This window comes from Cucumis sativus, chromosome 5, assembly GCF_000004075.3.
Source record: "Cucumis sativus cultivar 9930 chromosome 5, Cucumber_9930_V3, whole genome shotgun sequence".
In the NCBI taxonomy this organism is placed as follows: domain Eukaryota; kingdom Viridiplantae; phylum Streptophyta; class Magnoliopsida; order Cucurbitales; family Cucurbitaceae; genus Cucumis; species Cucumis sativus.
The window spans coordinates 18,653,374-18,669,325 of record NC_026659.2 but is presented as its reverse complement, the minus strand read 5'-3'; the positions used below and the strand labels follow the sequence as shown (position 1 = coordinate 18,669,325).

At 32.8% G+C, this 15,952-nt stretch overlaps 1 protein-coding gene across 1 annotated transcript; it reads right to left on the bottom strand.

Moving 5' to 3' along the window:
• Window positions 1-4,789: 4,789 nt before the first annotated feature.
• Window positions 4,790-7,748, bottom strand: LOC101214634 (U-box domain-containing protein 2). The gene is made up of 2 exons (XM_004140257.3): window positions 7,384-7,748; window positions 4,790-6,012 (listed from the first exon to the last, which is right to left on the bottom strand). Exons 1-2 carry the CDS (start codon window positions 7,671-7,673, stop codon window positions 5,157-5,159), a joined length of 1,146 nt encoding a protein of 381 aa, XP_004140305.1. The 5' UTR covers window positions 7,674-7,748; the 3' UTR covers window positions 4,790-5,156.
• Window positions 7,749-15,952: the final 8,204 nt, after the last annotated feature.

The window sequence follows — 15,952 nt, the reverse complement described above, 5'->3', positions numbered from 1 at the left end:
TTTATATAAGGAAGTTATGAAAATCATAATAAAATAAAATTGAATAAGAAAATAATTTAAATATGATTACAAATATAATATATAATTAATAATGATTATAAGGTGAGTATTGTCCAAAAATTATACGAATTCGTAACTAACAAAATAATTTATAGTTTAGAATATTTGTAAAAATTTATATTCAATTTAAACTTGTGTGAATCTTAAAAAAAAAATGTTTTTTTAATAAACTTATTTTTGTTTAAACTCTTTTTCTTATTTTTTTTTAAATACACTTCAAAATGTATTTTTAGTATCTTCCAAACATTTTAGGTTTTCTAAAATAACTTATTTTTTAAATTAAACATTTAAAAATATAATCATTTGAAAAAAAAACTAAATTAAACTAATCAATTTCCATATATATGGTTGGGTCAACTCAAAAAGGTAGGTGTAGGCCTAGTGGGCCTTGAAACGATTTGGGTTAGGAGCCCATGGGCTAATGAACCAAAGTTTCCATCTGGCCCAATAAAGAACTATCTTTTAGATGAACCAAAACTTATTGTATTATTTTTCTTCTAATTAATATAATTTTTTTTTACTAGTTTTGGGTCTTTATTAAATCAACATAGATATTTGATAAACTTTTGCCAGTGATGTTGACAATTAACTCGTTATTGAAGCTTTGGAGTTATTTGAACAAATACATTTTAAAGTGTGAATTAACAAAGAATAATGAATAGAAAAATAGAAAAAGTAATGAAAAGGAAAAAGTTAAGAGTAGTTTTATGTTGAATGAAAAGCAAATGAATTAAAAAGAGAGCATTAGGGGCATTGCTTCACGGGGAAGAGAATTGATGTGCAATCATTTGTTTGGTTGGTGATTTGGAAAGTTGGTTTGGTAACCCATTAAACATTATTTCTCAACCTCTCTTTTCCTCTTTTTTTTTTCTTACCTTTTTCTTTTGTATATAATTGTGGGTTTGCTTGGACCCTTCAAAGTATTACTAACAACATATCTTAATCATCACCACTAACTAAAAGTAGATATCAACTTTAAAATACTCATCTCTTTTCTCTTTTTTTTGCCCTTTAAAACTATGCATTTCGTCCATTCGTAGTAACCTTTTGTGTTAGTGTGATCTGTGTAGAATGCATTTTTGTAAAATTATGTTTGACAACAAAGAAAATAGATAAGTACGTCAAATTAATTTGTTATTGTGAGGTGTTTTAATACTTGTTGTTTTATGGTTAAATATATGCTTGACGTGCAGGCTTTTGGTTGGACTCATTCTACCAACAAATATATAGGTTAAGTGATTTAAATGGTATGTGGATTCAATTGGGGTTAGGCCGAAAAGAAAGAGATATGTCAACTATTCATGGATTTAGAACCTTATTTACATATGGTTATTACTCCTACTTTTCTTATACATATACTTTTAAATATTACATCATTTTAATTCATTTTGATTCTTTTACTAATTTTAATTTTGGTCATTAACCATTTGGCCGCTTAAAAATGAAATGGTGAAAATGGTCATTTTTTAAAAGTATAAGAATTAGGATAAGGATTTTCAAAGTAAAGACTAAATGAACCACATTTGATAATATAAGATCAGGATGAATGTTTTTAAAATATAGCAACCAAATTGAATAACACAATCACTATTAGTATTTAATCCATCTTTTAACATGATATACAATTTCTTTTTAAAAAAAGAGATAAAATAAGGAGAAATAACAAGGGTAGAAAAGGCAAAAAAAAGAAATCAAAGAAATAGTTTTGTAAATAAAACAAAGCGATATTAGTTAATTTCATTGCCGGTTTATCACTCTAGTGCTCAAATATCATGAACTTGTACTATCAATTTAAAGTATAAGTTTGTTGGTTCCTCGACCCTCGCATATTGTGATTAAAGAAGGGTTCCTAAGGATAGAAAAAGTTTTTTTTTTCTTCTTAGAAATACAATAATTATAGTGTGAGAGATTGGGAGCCTGTTTTCTTTGGCTTTCAAAATTAGGAAGTGATTAAAAGCTAAAGGGATTTTTTCAAATATAGAATAAAGCGCGAAAATATTTATATCATATAGAACAATTTTGAAAAAGGAAAAAATCAACCACCCGACAACATGAAATAACAAAAATAGCCTACGATTAACCAGTCACGTGTATAAAAAAATGATTTTATACCCAATCCAAACAATCTTGTACCCTCGTACCTGCTCTAGACGATCTTGCACTCTTGTATCCAGTCTAAACGATTTTGCACTCTTGTATCTACTTTAAACAATCTTGTACCCTTGTACTCAATCTAAACGATCGTGTATGCCGTATAAACGATGTTGTACAAAATCTAAATATAATGATCTAGTAGTGATAGTGGTCTATCTCTATGTATCAGGGATAGACAACTGATCGTTTAGATATTGATACATGAACTTTTAGATCCTATACCAATATCATTTATATATTATATCAAGAAGAGAAAAAGAAGATGAGAGATGAAGAAGGAAGAAATTCTAGAAGATGAAATAAAGAAACAACAAAAGAGAAGAAGTGAGAATATGAAGAAGGAGAAGTAATAAAACAAATATTTTTGGATTTGTTACATTTATATAAATTATCCAAAATTAAATACTAAAAAATTAATTTTTTAAATTTTGATTTCGAAGGTTTGAACTAAGTCAAACTTATTTCATAAACACATAAAATATTTTTTTAAAAAGAATTGAACACTTGAAAAGTCAAAATAAACATAACAAAAATCATTGATGTATAGAGAATAAGTAATGACTTTAAGTACGGAGTAATGTTTGAATGAATGATTAGTATATACAAATATATATTTTTGAATTTAACCATACGTGCATGGAAGTTATGACACGCGTAATTGTAATTGTATTAAAATTTAGAATAGTAACGAAACCAACCCAAGGAAGGTCATATTGAGTTAGGAAGTGTAAGTTTTCACAATTGGTTCTTATCCCTTTTAACTCTTTATATTTGCTTTACTACTTACTTACTTTATTGTGTTGGTGTGTGGTCAAATATTTATTACAACTTTGCTTTATATGAAACTATGAAAGAATAAAGATATTCTTCCAAGACCGTCAAATATTATTTACGTTGCTGGGGGTTCATCTACATCTTTCTTTTTAATTTGTTCCACATTTCCATTCATTTCATTTCTCTCTTCTTTTATATTATGTGGTTATGCATTTTGGTAATATTTTTTATACTCCTTCCAGTACATTTTTAAATGCATTTTCAAACTAATTCTCAAAACTATTTTCTTTAAAATTAAAACATTATTAACCTTTACGGAAAATTTCTTTTTTTTTTACGTCTAGTCTCTGAGTTCTCAAAATATATACTAAATATACATTTTTAGTCCAGACAAGTTTTAAAATAGATGCATTTGATTCTATAATTTTAAATATTATCTTTTTAGTCTTCAAGCTTTTAAAAATATAAGTTTTAAAAGGTGATTGTTGAGTTGAGATATTGAAAAATCACGGATGACTCGTATTTGTTATAAGATAAATGAGTTAATTCTTTCATTGCCTACTGGTTTTAAGATGGAACCATATGCTATTAAATATTATATTAGAACTTATTAAATCCAAATTACAGTACATTCAAATGAAGTTGAGATCCAATCAAGTTGGTTAATCCATAGAAGCACTATCATGATCCGGGGACATGTTAAGAATCTCACTTTGAAATTTTTTTATTGTTGCTTTTAACATATTTACGAAAAGAGTTTTTAAAATTTAAAATGAGAAAAAGAACACCTTAAGGATCTTTTCAATCTATTTTTAATAAATCCAAACCAAATGTTTATATTCTAAAAATTTTGAAGTCTAACAAAAATGTGTTTTAAAATTTAGGGACCAAACACAAATATTCTTCAAAAACTCGAGAAACTTAGAGAGCAGAGTGAAGGTACTTTTAAGCCTCTTATTGATATGAGCATAGTTTGAGAGCATTATGTTTATCAAAATTACTTTAGGACTAAATTGTCCTTTGCCATTGATCTTAGTTTATGGTTAAGCATTCGAGTAGGATTAGTAAGATCGAGTGAATTGTCCCGTTAAATTGGTCGAGGAGCATGCAAGTTGACCCACTCACGAAATAAAAAAAAAATTGAAAAACTTGAGCACAGAGTGAAAACAACTTGAAGCCTTTCTCATTGATATGAGCGTAATCTGAGAGCACTATGTTTCTTGAAATTACTGAAGGACTAAATGGTCCTTGCCCAATCATTCTAGCTTTACGTAAATGAGGTTAAAAAAAGGGATGTGCCTTCTACTTTTAGACACGTGTGTGCATATGTGTAGTGATAGCAAGTTAGAATGAAGATTCATTTCCTCTTTCTCCTTCAAACAAGGTATGGATAGAAAGGGTATCCAAGGCAAGAGTTGCACAAAAATCACTTGTAACCCAAGGAAAGAACCTATTCCTAGTTTCCTTATCCTTCTTTCCTGATTACCTTTCTTTTGCCTTGTGATCATCGAGTACTTTGGCTTTATGCTATGTACATGCACATGAAGAAGCTAAAGTTAGTACCCTTCTAATAATTCATAAATATCACAGACATGACAATTCAAACTCACATAAACCCATGAGAAAATGACACTAGTTTCTCCATTGTATCATACAACATGTCCAAGAGATGTTGAATTGAGTTATGAAGTACATAGTTAATATGTTAGAGTTAGAAAGGCTGGGTGCGGAAAGTTATAAGATGAAGATCTCTACAAGAAATTGAGAAAATAAAAATAAAGTCACTGATACATGTGCAAACTTCAGTAATAACACTATTGAAGTTGATTTAATAAGGGCCAAACAACTCAATATTTATGTACCATAAGAGAAGGACACGTAACAATCAGAAGGGGACGAACACTTATAAACTTCACTATTTCTTTAATGTAATACACAGAAGATATACAAAACAAGCAAAAAGGAAAGAAAAAAAGAGTATGATTTAAGCCTCGTACAGATCCCATTCCCAGTTTTATTGACATTTTACCAGTCTCCCGACACTCCCACTACCTGCCTGGACTGGCTTGTTTTCCTATTCATCTTATTTTATGATCCTGTTCTCTAACAGTAACAACTATAGAAGTTTATGTTACAAACTCCATGGACAAAGCTAAGTACAAATTTTATTACTTTGAAGAAACTTCAGAGGTGCATGTATTAATAGGCATTTCAGTGGGTGTGCATACCAGAGCCCTTCTTTGTAAATGCCTCAAGCTTTGTTCCATACTTACTTGCACCATCTCTGCCAGCATCTTCTTTGCTTTACTAGATTGATCATCGTCTCCATCAATTTGAGAGATAATGTTACAAACAATGTTCTCGATTGTGTCTGCTTGAAGTTCAGATCTTGGATATGGAGAGTCTCTTAATAGCCTTAGGAGGGTTTTAGCCTTTGACTGGGATTTAGGTGTCCCTTGGACAGTAAGTTCAAGAAGGCCTGGGATTACCCCTTCTCCCAAGATAGGTTCTCTGTATTTGCACCGGTCACTCTCACACATTGTCAATAGTGCACCAACAGCATGATCACGACTTTGAAGAGAGCCATTCTCGAGTACTTCGACAACAGCAAGAACTCCACCTTCTTCAGATGTCAATGCTATTCTGCCTTCATCAAAACCAACTAAGTATTCAATCAGTGAGCAGCATTTTTCAGCAGTTTTTGAAGATTTTTTACAAGTTTTCAATAGACTAACTATTGCAGGGACTGGGTTTGAATCTAGAATGATGCTAAGATTATGTGGAAGTGTTGAAAGATTGGAAAGGGCCATTACAGCATCTGCCTTTGCTTGTGGGCTTCCACATCTAAGAATCTCCACAAGGAGAGGAATGGCACCGGCAGCACTTATTAATGGCTTATTGACAGTAGAAGCAGATAGAGTGAGTAAAGAAGCAGTTGCATTCTCCTGTAGTATCAAACTCTCTGACTGAAGAAAACCAATTATTGGTCCCAAGGCACCAGCTTCTACAATCTTGATCTTATTCCTGTAGGCATATTATTACAATAAATTAATATATGAAGGATTGGTACTAAAAGTCAGTGTTACACATGGAATCAATTATCAGAAACCTACCACGAACAAACTAAAGAAACAGATGCCATTAAATTAACAAAATCAAATCTCATTACATTACCTAACACAAAAATCACTACAGCTATATTCTTCCTTCAGCAAACAGTATCATTCATGGTACTGAAACAGTTTAAAACATGATGTGAACAGGAGTTCCACAAACTGAAATTTAGACCAAAACTTTCTAGGAAAATTTTCAAAACTGCTATAGAAGGAACAAGACAGGGCAATATCATGTGCAAGGAACAAGTAAAGAACAGCGAAATAGCACATGTGCAAGATACAGTCAGCGTGCATGTACGGATGGAGGAGCCAATTATATGTAGGCCAATGAGTTTAGTTAGCAAGAGTGCAGTCAAATGGGGAGGGGAGGTTCCTGTAAGGTATAAACAAGCTAATGAAAGAGCAGAGGAGATAATACGAAAATCAACAGAGTAACAAACCAGTTATAAAGAAAATCATGTTTCAATTTCGAAAGATTGAGTCTATACGTTGAATACCTTTTCTACGAAACCTTCAAATAATGTTTCTTCAAATCACTCAAAAACAGATCATCCCACATCACATCAAAAAGTAGTAACTAAGAGAAATATCATATATACTAATAACAACATATTTCCCATGGACCTTAAATCATGAAGAATGAAAATATCTGGAGACTTTCATTTCAAATAGAAAACAGACAAAATAAACACATTATCCATTTCTTTTGAAGACCTCAACCACCTCGTGCCATGCCAACCACATTGCAAAAATAAAAAAAAAAGGGGGGGAAAAGGGGAAGCCTCCAACAACTAAAGCCACAAAATAACAACAGTATAATTAACAATAGAATAAACGAAGCCCAACAGGACAAACACAAATATAGAGCTAGCAAATTCTTTATCAATTCAAAAAACATAGTCAATATAAAAGAAAATCGTCATCTTAAGGGAATCCAAGAAAGCATATCTCTATTTAATTGGCCAATCAACACATTTAAATTTCTTGTGAGATAGATTTTCTTCCCCATCTTCCTCCTCCTCCTCCTCCGTCTACTTTTTTTACATTTTACATTCCCTTATTCTCACCGGCCAAACAAAAGTAAGAAAATAATATAACTAGCCATAAAACCTCATGGGGTATCGCTGATTTGATGAAACAAATAAAAAAGCGAAACTAATTAAAAAAAAAAAAAAGATTAAAGTAAACGGAAAGAGTAAAGTCAATCAAAATTTAAAAAAGAATGAAAAGGAATCAAGTGAAATAGAAGGCAAAAGAGATCTAGGAGGGAATTAATTACTTTTCATCCTTAACGGCAAGGTTGAGAAGAGCAAGGAGAGCGGCCTCGAGGTGGGATTCAGGGGAGTGAAGGCGGTGGAGCATGGAGACGAGATGGGGGATTGATTGAGAGAGGTGACGGCGGCAGCGTTGGGAGGTTTTGGTGAGTCGGCGAATTTCAGAGGCGCCTTGGAACTTGGAATCGAGAGCGTCGGATTGAACAAGGAGGAGAGCCTTAAGAACGGCGGCGTCGGGAGAGGAGGCGGAGGAGGTGCGGTGGTGGGTGGCGGAGGGAGAGGTGCAATAATCCATGAGGGAGGAAGAAGGGGGTGGTGAGTTAGAGAGATGTGAGAGAGATTTAAGAGGAAGAGAAGAGAAGAGCGTGGCTTTAAGCAACAGTTAGGAAAAAGAAAGATAAAACGTTTTTGTTTTGTGGTTTTTTTTTATTTTTAAATTTAATTAATTAATTAATTAACTTCATTTTTTTTTAAAAGAAAAAGGAAAAAAAAAGAAAAATATAAAATTAATTAATAATTGATAATTAATTGTTTTAAAGAGGAAAATAGAATAGGAGGGTATAGGTTATGTTTTTGACGGTTGAATTTTCTTGGGTAGAGGGCAAATTCGTAAAATACCTAAGAGTGTGGGGCAGGGGAGGTAGGGGCACGGGCAAGGGCAGTTATTAAAGTGATATAAAGAGTCGTTATCGGATTGGAAGTTGAAATGAAACGACTTTGGGTTTAGCTTTAGGTTTCGTGATATTCAAATATTAATACTTCAATTCTTCCCCTTTTTTCTTCCTCCAAAAATCTTTTTGTATTCAATTTAATTTTCATTACAACCATTTTCTTTTCTTTTCTTCCTTCATTTCCTGCTTCTTATCAATCATAAACAATATTTTATTGTGATTTAGCTTCAAACATGTCGAGTTTTACTCTACGTCGGTTATTTTTTACGAAATTTGATCACTCTTCTTTATTTACAAATGTCTCATTTATAAATACTTTAAGTTTAAGCACTATGTTAACTCTAATTAAATTCTTTTTTTTTTTTTGTTATTTGTGGTTTTTCTCTTACTTGTAAGTTTTCTACCCAAATTATTTTTATTGCCTTCTTTTAATTTTTGTGTTTATTCCAAAAATTCAGATGTGAAAAAGTAAAATAGTTTATTTTAAGGTGGTGAGATAGCTAAAGGAACATAAAGACAAAATAATATTGTAACTTTGACTACTTAGTTCGGTGAAAATCCACCTACTTCTAGAGAGTTTTAACAACTCAAATATATATATTTTATTAAGATTTAAACGAGTAATAATAATGAACACACTTCATTAATTTAGAAGACATCCCTCTAGATTTAGTACTCTTTTTAGTTTTCTTATTAACTAAAAACAATTAGGCTTCCCATGTATTGTAATTTGGATCTAATGAAGATTGTCAGACTCCCCTGAACTCATTTTCAATCATCAAAGTCTTCTTTAAATCTCTTATCCTTATATAACTTCAAGCTCTCCCTGATTTGAATAATTGAAGAAGTCAAATATTCTTCATGAAGATACTTGTTTATGAAGGTAAAAACTTACCTTCATAAAGATTCTTCTAAGCATTTGCTACATTGAGAAAGAAATGAATTTTCCTTTCAATAGATAGAGATTGGATAACTTGAAACCAGAATAGGAAAATAAAATAATGTTTAAAGATTCATGGCCAAGGTTCTTGAGAAGTCTCGTTGATGAAGTATGAAAAATATCTTCTCTAAAAAACCTTCATGTGAGAGAAAATAAACTTGTTGATGAAGTAATTGAAATATCTTTTTGTGAGAGAAAGAGCCACCAACTGAGGAACGACAAGTATCCCTAAAAATTTGGAAGATATTTCCCTTTTTATATAAAATAATTAAAAAAGATAATATTTGTAAAAAACGTAAAAAACTCCCCCTTTTGACAAAACTTCATTATGTTTAGTTTGTCTTTTACGAGCAATACTTTAGGTGTAAGGCCCTGATCATGTCTAAACTACGTGATAAGATTGCACGCGACAAGAGCTGGCTATGTGATGAGACTGTTGTGTAATGAAAGTTGGTGACTGGAAGTGTTGTGAAGCAATGTGTAAGGCGTTTACAATTACGCGGTAAGAAGAGTTACTCGATGAGATGGAAAGCAATGTGAGCATCCTTGACTATAAAGTAGTTGACATCATCCTTGTGTAAGAAGGCTGGTGAGTTAATTTGACTTTGCTGTTAACTGAATTTAGAATAAGGTGGTGATTTAAGCTAAATGGCGAGCTAGTATTGGATGAAGCTCACCACCGGACAAAGGTAATCATTCCAACATGGATAATCTCACTGGAAAAGTCTATAAATAAAAGGAATCCGACAAGATTAAAAGATTATTTTACCTTGTAATTACCTAACGAGCTGAAGAACTTACAAATTGATTTTAAAGTAGCCTAAGCTTGGATTTTCAACAAGAAATTGCAAGAAAGTGCAAGGAAGCTTCAGCTAAGGATTTAGACAAGAAAGCTAATTGATTGTGAGTGATTTCTTCTTAAAATATTTTCAAACTAAAAGAATTTCCACTGTATTTGCATCCTTATATATATTTCTTTATCAAATTCTTGAATTTCATGATTTCTCTTATGTTCTCAAAATTTTAAAGAGTATTTAGTTTACAAATGAATTAAATTTGAAAATGAGTTGCAATACTGTGATGAAATGATCTTTGGTATCCTATGCGATATGATACCTCACACTTATTGCGTGTTCTGGTGTGGGATGCCTTATCCTTGATGTGTGATCTAGGATAAGATGTCATATTCTTGTTGTGTGATTTAGAATAGAATACCTCATACTTGCTATGTGGTTTGGGTTGGGTGCCGCCTTTTGCTTGTTATGTGTTCTGACATTAGAAGATGCGTTATGCGTGATGGAATTGATGGAGAATTATCGTTGCGTTGAAATTACTTCACACAGCTGCAACTCAGCAAAACAGTGTGGTAAAGCTTAAGCTAAGAGGGTATAAAGATGTAATTAAACATGCAAAATGATTATGCGATAGGAATTATATAATGATTTATGTGAATTTTTGTCCTATGCAACATGTTTTGTCATGCCTTACTCTGCACGCGTCTTGAATTTTGTGATATGGTACATGATGTGACTAGAATCTTTGAACTTAAACAATTATACAATTCAAAACCTAACATAAGCAACGAAATAAAATAAAACAACTTCTTTAACACAAACCACTTCTTAATTCTTAAGTCAAGGGTTCTACAAATTAACTCTTTACTTGGTATCAAAGCATGGTTTTGGAAAACCTAAGGGTTATGAGTATTATGGAACAAGTGTAAGTATGTTTGGTAAAAGTTAAGGAATGCTATTTAAATTTCGAGGATGAGATTTCTTAACGGAGAGAGAAGTGATTTGTTCAATTCAATGCTTGGAGTTAAGAGTTTCAATTATAATTGTAATACATCATCGAGTAAGATCATTACACGTAATACGATCACTGTAACTCTCTGTAGAGTGTGCTTCATTCGAGGTGATGGGTCATGGGGTATGATCATAGCATGTGAGGTGCTCACAATGTACCTCTTCATTGTGTGATTCTTAAGTCCTATTTGAGTACAAGTTTTCCTACTATTTGCCCAAGTGCAAGCGAAACAATAGGTTTACCTGGGTGATCCAGGGTCAAACACAAGGAATTGTCTTAGATATTAGTTCTAGGTTCCACTCTTCATTTAGACATGTTGTAAGAATTAAAGAACAATAAATGTAAGAACTAGCTAATTATACAACGAAAATCTGGAAGGCAACGTGAAGAGAAAGATAAAACACCGCATCTAACTTGCACTAGGGGCAAAAGGTAGAAGTGTTTTTGTGATTTCAATTGGATAAGTAAGGAGATAACCTTGACGCGATATAACTCACTAAGATACACTTGTGATTAAGGCATGCTTCTCTCGGAATGCATATATGCCACACATGACTACTTTTTCAGATATCTATATGACCAAATATGTCTAGGCGAGCTATGTCTAGAAGAAACCACTTATGCATCTTATAGGATTTCGCGATTAAGCATCACTATCCACACTTGCTCTCATTTCGGGATCCAAATGTAAGAAACACTTTCGCAAAGAGACAGAGTTCCTCTTCATGCGTATTAATAAGTTCTAGCTACTTTTCCTCTCGGGTAGTTAGCAACCTATGCTGGCCAAGTATTCACAAAAGTACAATTAACAAGTTAAAATGTATAAGAAACTCTTCCTATTAATAGTTATTACCTACTCAAACAATTGATAACACGTTAACTTGAAGAGGAGAGATAATGAATTGAACGACTATATTTATGTAAAAATATCAAAGAATATGAGTATGGGTTTATAAAGAATATGTACAATATGAGGTATAACATATAAATGAAAATGACAAAAATGGAAAGAAGAGAAAGGGGATTGCTACTACAAGTTAAGGAATCAACAACAAATAATATTTTTGTTCGTCATGGCTGTATACTCTCCAGGTAGCTTGCTCAAGCTCTTTCTCTCTATACATAAACTTTCTTTGGCCTATAAGGACCCTCTTCTCTTGGTGGAGATGAAATGCTTATATAGACTACTTTTCAACGGAAAACTCCTATTCCTTTGAGTGCGTCAATGCTGTCATTCGGCCCTATGAAGTCACATCGTTCCAACTATCATTCTTGTTTTCTTGTGAGCTTTCGTCGTTTAATGTTTTAGTGCTTTTCCTGGAGTTTTTAATTGCTAAGCGAGATCCATTGCATAGCCCTTATGCGAGATTTCATGTAGGAGCTGCTCCTTTCTTCCTTTTTCATTTGTCCTGCGTTTAAATATGATAAGAGCATAAAACAAGAATGACATTTATGTAAGCTGTATTTCTAAATACTTATACGTTTACAACATAAGTCATGCATTATGATAATTTCTTTATGCATTTTAACTTCATTATTCTAATAAAAAGAGCTACAAGAACAATCGTTCTTGCACGTTATCAAGTTGTAAACCTCAAACCCTAAAGCAACTTCAGTCTTTTAAACAGCTTGAAAGGTTAGGTTTTGAGTGAAGTTGAGATGAAAAATTAAACTCAAGAAGTATCATTTTAAGTGTGTTATGGTAGGTGAAGTAAAACTATGGAAGAAAAGTTGAGGAAAAGATGGTTGGTAGTCAAAGTAAGTGCCTTGGAAAGGGAATATTCCCTAGGTAGCCTTGAGTAATCTTGAGACTATGGCAGGCCAAAATGAAAAAAACATAAGGGTTTTAGTGATAGGTTTCGGACCATCTCGAGGTAGTGCTCGATCGGGAATAGAATAAGAAAAGGAAACTATTAAGGATTTTTGGCCAATCGTGTGGTATCCTAGGCAAGATTGAAGACAAAAGTGTAATCTTGGGTCATCCAGTGCTTGTTTGGCCTAGATGAAGAATAAAAGCATAAGAAGTTGGGAACTCGAAAAATCTTTCGGCCATGTCCAATCGAGAAGCGAGAAGATCTCAGAGGATCTTGGGCCGATCTTGATCGAGAATCTAGGTATCTTAAGCAAGTTTCATGCATTTTGTGGCTAAGCACGAGCTGACGAGTTTTTGGGAACTTAAGGATGACTAATCTATTATGGAAATTAGTAAAAATAAATGAGAAAGGACGGTAGAAGAAGGAAAAAGCAAAATTTATTAGTGATACTCTGCTATAAAAGGAAGAATTTAGGAAAGAAGAGATCTCTAGGTTGCTAGGTGTTCTTGACAAAGAGGAAATTCAAAATTGTGAATGATGTTTCAAAGAAAAAAGAAAAGTTTTCTAAAGCTTTTTCTTTAGAATGGAATCATGATATATTATGCATGTTTATGTTGAGGACTGATTTTGAAAAGCATGATTTATGAAGAAAGTTTATTGTTATGTTTCAAGTAAAGTTTATGTTTGATGATTGTAAGTTATGTTTGTGAATAAACCATTAGTCTTATTCCTATCAATGAGCTACCTATGCACATAATGAATAAAGGCAACCATGTAGAAAAGTCATGCATGGCGAAGTGACACTACAAGAAATCAAAGATCTACCAATGCAGAATTATGCGTTGGGATAAAAGACATCGTAAAAAAAAGTTTATGTCCACGCATCGAGAAGGATGTTGGCATTAGACATCACTGCCGACGTACACAAGAAGATGTTGTAATAGCATGAGGCTTCCACAACGTCGTGCATGACGATGTTGCAGAAGCCTTTTATTTAAAATAATAATATTAACTTTCTGCGATGCAATGCATGTATGCATTGTCGTTTCTCCAATAATGGCGACGTGGGGAGAGCACGACATTGCAAAAAGGTAATAATATTATTAAAGAGGTGATTAACTACGACGTCCACATGCATGGTATTGTCATTGCCCAGCTACGCCGACGTGCTTTAACCACGTTGGCAAAGGTCTAGCATTTAAATTTTTCTCAAAAACCTTTTGCCGATGTACGGGTTGACGACGTCGAGAGAAAGTCTAACAATATGACTGATTTTGATAACTTTATGCTGACACCATAAGCGACGATGTCAACATTTTGTTAGAGAAGTACTGATGCAGCCACACATGACGTCGTGAGAACTCACTTCTCATAATGTTTTACGGGTGCGTCGCGAGAACTCTCATAATTTTAGAGTTATGTATTCAAATAGCACATAATTTTAAGGGTTCGTCTACTGATTGTCATCCGTCGTCGCCATCTGCCACCATCCGTCCTCCTATCGTTGTTCACTTAGTTCGTCGTCTCTACCAGTAAAAATGTTGTATATATTTTGTTTTTTTATCATTTCTAAATACATATATATTGTTTGTATAATTTATAGATTGTATATTGTACGTGTATTGTATGGGTAGATTGTATATTGTATGCATGTCTATTATAGATTGTAATTGAAATTGTTACTGTTGGAATTCATGAATGAAAAGTTCTCGATTCTTTGAAAATTGTTGAAGTGTTCACTATAAAGAGTGAAAGGTGAGGAACGTTTCGTGCATAAAGAGAATTTAAGATTTCAAATTAGTTTTAGTATTGGGGAACTTGTTCTTTGTCTGTTTCTGGTTATTCAAAATGACATAAAACTATGTTGGAATTTTGTATTTATATTGTAGATTGTATGTATGTTTGACATTAAATTTGTTGCATATTTCAAAATTACAATCTGCTATTGAAGCAACGAAAAAAGAAAAGGAAGAATATGAGAAGACTATAGAAGAGCTTAGGTGCAAGAATTTCCTTTGACTGACCTCAAATCCAAGAGTAGGGACATGAGTAGAATGTGAAAAGAAGAAAGTTAAACATTATTACGAGCTGTGTCGAAGAAATATGAGGTTGCTTCAAAGAGAAACGACTCATGCTCTAGTGCTCCAGAAAATTGATTAGAGGAGTAGAAAATGACGAGAGAAAACCAAACAGGTAAGCCATAGAAAGTTCCCACTTGCTCTGGTGATCTCATATGCAAGTGGAAAACTTTCTATGACTTAGCTGTTCAGTTCTCGGTCTTGTCATTTTCTGCTCCTCTTTTCACAATCAATTTTCTGGAACCACCAAATCAATGGTCGTTTCTGTTTAAAGCAACCTCATATTTCTTTCGATGCAACTCGTAATAATGTTCAACTTTCTTCTTTGCACATTTTGTTCATGTTCCTATGATCATAGGCAATTATGTTGAGGCAATGTTTTTAGTTTTTAGTTTTTATGTAATTTCGGAACCTACAAACATGTACTTTTTTAATATTTGAATTAATATTAATATAATTTTGATTTGATATTTTAGTCATTTTTATTAATTTTACGTTAATGTTTTTAGAATTTGATTAATTTAAATTGAATTTGATCCCAATAGTGAAAAAAAAATCATCTATAATTTTGGCAAAAATTTGGAAGTAAAACACCAATCCCTATTTAACACTTAGATACTGGGATTCCATATTGGCTTACAATCTTATCTACATACAACTTAGCCAATTTATCTAGTGGAAAAGTTGCTTTAATAGGGATAAAGCATGCGATTTTGGTAAATTTATCTATAATCACCAAAATTTCATTAAAACTACTAGGCGTTGTGGGCAACCCAAACAAGAAATCCATGGTGATGTGCTCCCATTTCCATTTTGGACTAGGTAAAGGGCTTAGTAATCCTCCAACCTTTTGGTGTTGCGGTTTAACTTTAAGAAAATCAAACACTTGGCCATAAATTCAACTATTTCTCGCCACATAATACCTAACCGCCAATAGTATGCTTTCAAGTTTCTCTACATCTTAGTACGCCTTGTTGTTTGGATCATAGACTTGTCTTTCTTTAGTCATTGTGCCATCACTTATGAACATGTAGTCTGATCATTTATCACATATAACTTCTTCAGTTAACTTTCTTAACACAAGATCTGCGGGTTGTGTTTCCACTATCTCTTCTTCTAGTGTGGGCTTGACTTGAAACCGAGTTATCAAATTTTCAACTAATCTTGCATTGAAGATTGTCGTGCAAGCTTTCAACTCTTTCAATAAGGCTATACTTCCCTTACTTTCTTTATTGGAATTCATTCTCCTTAACGCGCCTGCCACC

What these genes read in the sequence shown, in the direction of transcription:
- LOC101214634 (XM_004140257.3), bottom strand. Translation starts at nt 7,673, where the DNA reads ATGGATTATTGCACCTCTCCCTCCGCCACCCACCACCGCACCTCCTCC. An exon ending in CTTGCCGTTAAGGATGAAAA is followed by an intron (nt 6,013 to 7,383) that starts GTAATTAATTCC and finishes ATATGCCTACAG; the next exon opens with GAATAAGATCAAGATTGTAG.